Source organism: Nematolebias whitei, chromosome 5 (genome assembly GCF_014905685.2).
Source record: "Nematolebias whitei isolate Nwh7 chromosome 5, NemWhi1, whole genome shotgun sequence".
Classification (NCBI taxonomy): domain Eukaryota; kingdom Metazoa; phylum Chordata; class Actinopteri; order Cyprinodontiformes; family Rivulidae; genus Nematolebias; species Nematolebias whitei.
The window spans coordinates 5844385-5852518 of record NC_056502.1 but is presented as its reverse complement, the minus strand read 5'-3'; the positions used below and the strand labels follow the sequence as shown (position 1 = coordinate 5852518).

At 43.4% G+C, this 8134-nt stretch overlaps 2 protein-coding genes across 2 annotated transcripts in view; one reads left to right on the top strand and one right to left on the bottom strand.

Moving 5' to 3' along the window:
• bag6 (BCL2 associated athanogene 6) overlaps positions 1-3089 on the top strand; it is a 19005-nt gene extending 15916 nt beyond the window's left edge. The window contains exon 25 of the mRNA XM_037676097.1: positions 2348-3089. Within this exon, the coding sequence (XP_037532025.1) occupies positions 2348-2443 (96 nt within the window). The 3' untranslated portion in view covers positions 2444-3089. The remainder of the gene's footprint in view (positions 1-2347) is intronic.
• Positions 3090-6762: 3673 nt separating this feature from the next.
• tspan13a (tetraspanin 13a) overlaps positions 6763-8134 on the bottom strand; it is a 5486-nt gene continuing 4114 nt past the window's right edge. The window contains exons 2-6 of the mRNA XM_037676731.1: positions 7846-8024; positions 7700-7781; positions 7100-7213; positions 6913-7026; positions 6763-6837 (exon numbers count right to left, since the gene is read on the bottom strand). Of these exons, the coding sequence (XP_037532659.1) occupies positions 6763-6837; positions 6913-7026; positions 7100-7213; positions 7700-7781; positions 7846-8024 (564 nt within the window). The remainder of the gene's footprint in view (positions 6838-6912; positions 7027-7099; positions 7214-7699; positions 7782-7845; positions 8025-8134) is intronic.

Sequence of the window (8134 nt, the reverse complement as noted above, 5' to 3'; positions counted from 1 at the left end):
ATAGGAGGAAAGACAAAAAAACTTTCTATAGGAGGAAAGACAAAAAACTTTCTATAGGAGGAAAGACAAAAAAAACTTTCTATAGGAGGAAAGACAAAAAAACTTTATATAGGAGGAAAGACAAAAAACTTTCTATAGGAGGAAAGACAAAACTTTCTATAGGAGAAAAGACAAAAAACCCGTTAAGATAAATAATTACAAACAGATAGAGTAGAGCAAGTAAAGGCAGCAGCAGAGAGAGGAGATGAGGCCAGTTTGTCCTCCTGCAGTCAAAACTATAGCAGCATAACGAAGGGATAGCTCAGGAAACCCAAGCCAACTCTAACTATAGGATTTATCAAAAAGGAAAGTCTTAAAACTGGACAATGTGTCAGCCTTACGGTCAGAAACTGGAAGTTGGTTCCACAAGAGAGGAGCCTGAGAACTGGAAGATCTGCCTCCCATTCTGCTCCTGGAAACTCTAGGAACCACAAGTAAACCTGCAGTCTGAGAGGAAGGTGCTCTGTTGGGATATACAGTGAGGAAAATAAGTATTTGAACACCCTGCAACTTTGCAAGTTCTCCCACATAGAAATCATGGAGGGGTTGGAAATTTTCATCTTAGGTGCATGTCCACTGTGAGAGACATGATCTAAAAAATAAAAAAAAAAATCAGGAAATCACAATGTATGATTTTTTAATAATAATTTGTGTGTTACTGCTGTAAATAAGTATTTGAACACCTGTCAATCAGCAACAGTTCTGGCCCTCAAAGACCTGTTAGTCCACCTCCACTTATTTTTCTAAATTAGAAGCACCTGTTTGAGGTTGTTAGCTGCATAAAGACACCTGTCCACCCCACACAATCAGTCAGAGCGTTGAAGATGGTCGTGGCTGGTTCTTCCAACATGACAATGACCCGAAGCTCACAGCCAGGAGAACCAAGGAGTGGCTCCGTAAGAAGCATATCAAGGTTCTGGAGTGACCTAGCCAGTCTCCAGACCTAAACCCTATAGAAAATCTTTGGAGGGAGCTCAAACTCCGTGTTTCTCAGCGACAGCCCAGAAACCTGCTGATCTAGAGAAGATCTGTGGAGGAATGGTCCAACATCTCTGCTGCAGTAAACCTGGTGAAGAACTACAGGAAACCTTTGACCTCTGTAACTGCAAACAAAGACTACTGTACCAAATATTCACATTGATGTTCACAGGTGTTCAAATACTTATTTGCAGCAGTAAACACACAAATACATTATTAAAAAACCATACATTGTGATTTCTGGATTATTATTATTTTATATTATGTCTCTCACAGTGGACCTGCACCTAAGATGAACATTTCAGACCCTCCATGATTTCTAAGTGGGAGAAGTCGCAGGGTGTTCAAATACTTATTTTCCTCACTGTAACAATAAGATCTGTATACCGGTAATAAGATGGAGCTAGGTTGTTGAGGGCTTTGTAGGTTAGAAGTAAGATTTTGAATTCTGTTCTGGATTTGACAGGGAGCCAGTGGAGAGAAGCTAAAACTGGAGAGATGATCTCTCCCACTAACTCCAGTTAAGACTCTGGCAGCAGCATTTTGGATCAGCTGAAGACTTTTTTTTATTTTTAGAATGATTTAAACAGAATAAAGCACTTGTTAATATTTTGGAAGAATAATGAAATGGCTGAAGCATCAGGAGGGTCCAGGAGACTGGATTTGGTCAAAGTGGGCCGAACCGCCTGGGTTACATCACACAGCTGCCAGCAACGAGATGAAGAAAACTCATCATCATCATCTCCCTCTGTTCCCTCAGGCCGTTCACAACCAAAAACTAATTTTTTCATCCTGTTTTTACAAACGGACTGTTTGTGGACACCTGTCCAAACGGAGCAGACTGGACAGCCTGTTTGTGGACGCCTGTCCAAACGGAGCAGACTGGACAGCCTGTTTGTGGACGCCTGTCCAAACGGAGCAGACTGGACGGCCCGTTTGTGGACGCTTGTCCAAACGGAGCAGACTGGACGGCCCGTTTGTGGACGCCTGTCCAAACGGAGCAGACTGGACAGTCTGTTTGTGGACGCTTGTCCAAACGGAGCAGACTGGACAGTCTGTTTGTGGACACCTGTCCAAACGGAGCAGACTGGACAGCTGTGGTGTGAAAGAGCTTGGGCTAAAACTCGCTGCAGTACCAGTTTCCACCAGCAGGCGGCAGCATCGTATCATTCATTTGGGCGTTGTTTCTTCATTGGACTCAAAATATTTTAATATTCAGACAAAATAAATATAATCAGAAGTGCTACGGGAGCCTGAATGTCCAAAAAAAGAAATGAATGTGTCTCCTGCAGCAGGGATGCCTGTAAACATGTCGTCTCCTCCTCCTCAGGTGAAAGCAGACGTGAAGAAGCGAGTGAGGGAGGACCCGGACTTCAACCCTCAGCAGTTCCCCAGCTCCCACAGAGCCTTCTCCTCGGACTCATAATGTCCTCCACGCCGCTCGTTAAAAACCGTTTCGTCCATTTTGTTATTCGGGTCTTTTGTTCGGCTCCCAGCAGCTCAGACTGCGTGAAACCTCAGACGCCTCTCAGCCAACAGAGAACCGGGTTCTGTTCAAACAGAACCGCAGGATTCACATCCCAACAGGTCTTAGAAACTAGAACTGGTTCTGTTTTGGCTGAAAGTCCTGGTCCCTCTGCTGAAGTCACAGGAGACAAACCGGACTTTATTTCCTGCAGGAGAGCGTCACCGAGCCGCTGCTGAACGTCGGATTGAAACTGAAACGCTTCGGTTTCTCCTGACGGATGAACCGAGCGGGACGGAGGGAGAACCTGTAAACTCACCGGATCTGTTCCCCGGAGAACCAGAACCACGACTCATTTTATCCACAAAACTAAACTTTAGTCTCAACTCGACACGTCGACTAAAGATCGGAACCAACGAGACTTTTTATTTTTAGGTGAGTTTTAGTGACAAACGCTTCTCAGCTGATTAAAAAAACCTCTTTTCTGCTCCGGTAACGACTATTTATTGTTTTCTGGTCCAACTTTTACAAACATTTTCACAACTTTTAATTTTAACTCCTAATTTTGTTTGTTTGTTTCACTGTGGGACCCAAATCTTCATGTTTTCACAGCTCAGAAGTTTTTTCTGTTTCTGGTTCGTCATGTAAAAATAAACAAAATAAAATCTGAATTAAAATAAATCTGTTTGTGTTTGACCCCTCAGTCTGAGCAACATTTAGTTTGACACATATAAAGTGTTAAAATATATAAAAGTTTTATAAAAGGACAACAGAGATTAGTTGAGTTCATCGCTATAATAGGAAACATCAGCTTTTATTTATTTTAGTTTCCATTTTACATGCTGACGAGTTTAACTTTTTAATTAGGTAAAAAAAAAAAAGATTTGTGTAAAGACTAACTACAACTAAACATTTAAAAACTGCGTTCAAATGTCTGGATACAATAAAATGTCATTTTAAATACATGCTTTAAACTTATATTTATGATTATAAACACTTTAAGGGTTGCCTTTAAAATAAAAATAACCAGGAATAAATCCAAGCTGACTCTTTTTACTTAACTTCAACTCATTTGTTTATACACATCACTAAAACTTTTAACTACTTTTAATAAGTTTTAAACCAAAAATAAATTCTAAAAGCTGCAAAAACATCTTTGAATAAAATCCATAAACGGCTTAAAACAAAAGTTGATTTAAAAACCAAACGTTTTAATTCAGTTTTTATCAGGACAAAAAAACAAATCGGTTCTCCAATATTCAATTTTATAATTTTACAAAGTTATTAAATAAACATAAAAAAACAATTCACTTGTGTTTGAAGCTTGAAAGGGTTAAAAAGCTGTTTCAGCTGCTGTTTCAGCTGTTTCAGCTGCTGTTTTCAGCTGCTGTTTTAGCTGTTTTCAGCTGTTGTTTCAGCTGCTGTTTTAGCTGTTTCAGCTGCTGTTTCAGCTGCTGTTTAAGCTGTTTCAGCTGCTGCTGTTTTAGCTGCTGTTTCAGCTGCTGTTTAAGCTGTTTCAGCTGCTGTTTCAGCTGCTGTTTAAGCTGTTTCAGCTGCTGTTTAAGCTGTTTCAGCTGCTGTTTAAGCTGTTTCAGCTGCTGTTTTCAGCTGCTGTTTTAGCTGCTGCTGTTTCAGCTGCTGTTTTAGCTGCTGCTGTTTTCAGCTGCTGTTTCAGCTGCTGTTTTAGCTGCTGCTGTTTTCAGCTGCTGTTTTCAGCTGCTGTTTCAGCTGCTGTTTTCAGCTGCTGTTTTAGCTGCTGCTGTTTCAGCTGCTGTTTTCAGCTGCTGTTTTAGCTGCTGCTGTTTCAGCTGCTGTTTTCAGCTGCTGTTTTAGCTTTTTAACTCAAACTATAAAGATGATTTAAATTTAATACCTTCTACACTTCAACTGTTGCCCTTCCTGTGGATAACGATAATTCAAATTAAAACAAATTTAGTTGTTTGTGTTTAGGAGCTGAAAACGTTTTAAGCTCGTTTTAGTCAAACTTTTAAGGAATAAATCTAAATCTGGAAACTTGAGAAAAGTTTTTCATATTTTTTATTTATGTAAAAAAAAAAAAAACAAATCCAGAAACTTTTGACTGATTTCTCAGGAAATGAGAGAACTTGAACATTTCATCCCACCTGATCATGTTTCAGTCTGAACATGAACCTCCTGCTGCCCTTGGGTCATAACGACCCACGAGGCTAAAACTCCTCGTGGCTGTTTGGACCCAAGGGCAGCAGGAAGGTCAAAAGGTCAAACCAGCAGCTGTTAAAGACAAAGTCAGGCAGCAGCGATTCGACGGCTGATTGTTGGAGCCGACAGAACCAGTCGGACCGCCTCTGGTCCGGTTTTACATCCTGGATGAGCTCAGGAATGTGAACGGGTCACAGAAGAACCTTTTGTCAAAAACAAACATTTCGGGTCAGACAGGATTTAAACTCTAAATAATAAAAAGATTAAACCTTAGTTTCATTTTAATTTGAAACTTTTCAAACTCGGCTGTTTGAGAAACGAGTTGCTCCAGTCGACCCGGTTCTGTTTGCAGGAGGAGTGTTTGCTGAGCAAACAGCTGGTCCAAGTCAAACACTCAGAACTTATCCGGTTCTTTACTTGGGCTTCAGCAAATACACAGATCCTAAAGGTCCGACCCACCAGCAGATGGTTCCCACAGAACCGGGCCTGAGCTCAGTTGAAACAGGACACCCTGAAAATGACTGCAGCCCATTGAATAAAACAAACAGAACCGTTAGTGTGGAGCCTCCGTCTCCATGGCGACCCAGAGCGCCAGAACAGGACAAAACTGGACTCTGTGTCCCGGTTCTTAAAGAGGTTTGACCTTTTCGTGTGGAGGGGTTCTTGGGTTCAGGCTGGGTCCAGTTTAAAAACTTTAAACACAAGGACAGGACTGAACAGCTGCTCCGTTCACACCAGAACGTTCAAAACCCGGTTCAAGTCCCGTTTAAACCACATCTGTTTTCATCTTGAAAACTTCTGTACTCGTATTTGCACGGTTCTTTACCTTTTAAAGTTTTTTTCACGTGCAACAGCTTACTTAAATGTGCACGACCACAATAGTATGCAATTTTATTAATTTTGCTAATAAGTAAAAAATAATAATTTTGGTTGCAAACAGTGAGAATTCAGGTTTTGGCTGTGATCGGCGATACGGAATTCCGCAAGGCTTCCGTCTTCACCCACTTGATTTTCTGCTTCACAGTTTAGGTTTGAGATGGTTTTAAGAGCACGGAAGCAGGAAAAAGAAAACGGGGAAAGTCAAACTGAACATTAGTGACAAAATGTGCAGCTTTTCACCTGGAGTTGGAAAAACTTGTTCAGAATTTACAAGTTCAAAACATTTTTCAGATTTAGTCAAAAAGTCTCAAGTTGATCTCATTTTGTCCAGTAGACCCGGACGTCAGTCTGTCCTCTTATCTCCGCGTCTCCTGAAATCGACGTTTCCCAGAACTTTGAGAAATGAAACCGAGGCCAGTTCCCGAAACCCGGTCCAGACAAGTTCGAGACCAGTTCCAGACCCGCACCGTGACTCAGGATCAACTTGTTTCGTAAACTTTTTAAAATCCCGATACTCAGATGAAGAAACGAAGAACTTTTAAACGATTTGAGAGGTTTTATACTCCTGCGTGACCGTCTAATCCTTTTATTACGAGTGCGTCACAGACACATTTTTAGGTGGCTTTGTTTTGGTTAAAGGTTCTGGATGTTTTACCATCAAGAAGCCCAAGTCATTATCAAAACCATCTCATCTCTGCCCATGAACCGTGTGTTTGGGTCAACAGAGGCACCTGAACTCTGACCTCGGCTGAACTGATGAGGGTATAAAAGTTAGCAGATAACACAGCTCGGAGCTTTTTCCCCTCACTGGTTTTCATGGTCCAGTTAAAAATCCGCCATAGAGTGTGGTTCTTTTAAACAACCTGAGCCAGATTTTCTCCAACAATTATCTTTAAACTTTCAGATGTTTCCTCAAACAGAACAAAACGTTAAAGAAGTGAAGTTTTATTCAGGTTCATATTTAATATTTCACAACATTTACAATTTAAATAAAAATCCTCCAAGAGGACAAACGGCTGTTCGACACGACGTTCTTCCTTAAACCGATTGATCCAGAACGTCGCTGACCCGTTTCACAGACCCAACAGAACTTCTTTATTTATACCAGTAAGAAAAGAAGTTTGATTGAAGAAATAATCCACAAAAGAAGCCTCAGACAGTTCAAAGGTTTTTACGTCTGGAACAGAAATTAAAGAGAAAATATTAAAGTTGTGCAGTTTTTCCTACAGAAAGGCTCCAGGGTTCGATCGAGGGTCTTTCAGGTTCCTGTACTTGTGTGTGAGCCAAACTCCGAGGATCTGAAACACAAACAGGTCTTTGGGTCAGAGTTGGGCTCAGAACGAGGACGTTTCAGAACGAGTCGCGGTTCTGACCTCCGTGAAGCTGAAGAAGAGGCCGATGCCTCCGATGAAGCGCAGAACCTCCCCGGCGTACGTCTGCAGGATGGACGAACAGCTGACGCACGACTGAGGGGAGCTGAAGCATTGCTGGAAGAACAAGAAGAATAGGTTCAGACCCGGTCGGCGCTGCGAGGCAGAACCAATGACCAGGTGTCCTCACCGCGGGGCAGGAAGCGTTGAAGTTAACGGAGGAGTAGCCACAGCAGTCCAGAGTCTTCTCCACGTCCTTCTGAGTCGACTCTGATCGGTTCCAGCCCACCTCCAGCAGCTGGTTCTGAAGAACAAGACTGATCATGGTTCTGGTTCTGAAGGAGGTGGCATATGTTGGTTTCACTTGTGTTAGCAAAATAGCTCATGAGAAACTTTAGACGGATCTAACGAATGATTGACATGAAGTCAAGCCGATTCAAGATGGCCGCCAAAGCTAATGAATCCAAAAACTGCTCTGATCAGATCCAAGCCCCGACCCGAATCGTCACAGGGCCCCGACCCGAGCCGTCACAGGACCCAGAGCCGAGCCATCACAGGGCCCCGACCCGAATCGTCACAGGACCCAGAGTCGAGCCGTCACAGGGCCCCAAGCAGTCACAGGGCCCCGAGCCGTCACAGGGCCCCAAGCCGTCACAGGACCCCGAGCAGTCACAGGACCCCGAGCAGTCACAGGGCCCTGCAGATTTTCTGCTGGACTCAAACCTTTGAAACAGAATAAATTCTGTTCCCGACCCGCTTTCCTTCCAGATCAAAAGGTAAATGGACTCACCTGTTGGTCTTTGTTCAGAGCCAGGCAGGCGCAGGAGATGGAGAACTGCAGCACAAACACCAGGAACAGGACGATCCATGTACTGGTTCTGGTTCAGGAACTAACAGAACAGAGTGCAAAACCAAACAAAGACCGGCCCGCCGGACCAGAAGGATACAAAGAAGAGCAGGACTTGCTGGTGATTCATGGCGCCGCACAGACCCACGAAGGCCACCAGCAGGAGGAAGGCCCCCACCCCGATGACCCCCGCCACCACGCCGATGCTGGAGACCAGACCGAACCACTTCCCCCAGGCTGCCACGCCCATCAGGAGCAGACTCACCATCTGGGGGGGCAGGAGACCACATTCAGCTTCAGGTTCTGTCCCGCCGTCCACATTGGACCACGGTTACAGAACCCAGAGGAACTCGTCCTGCAGTTACAGAACCCAGAGGA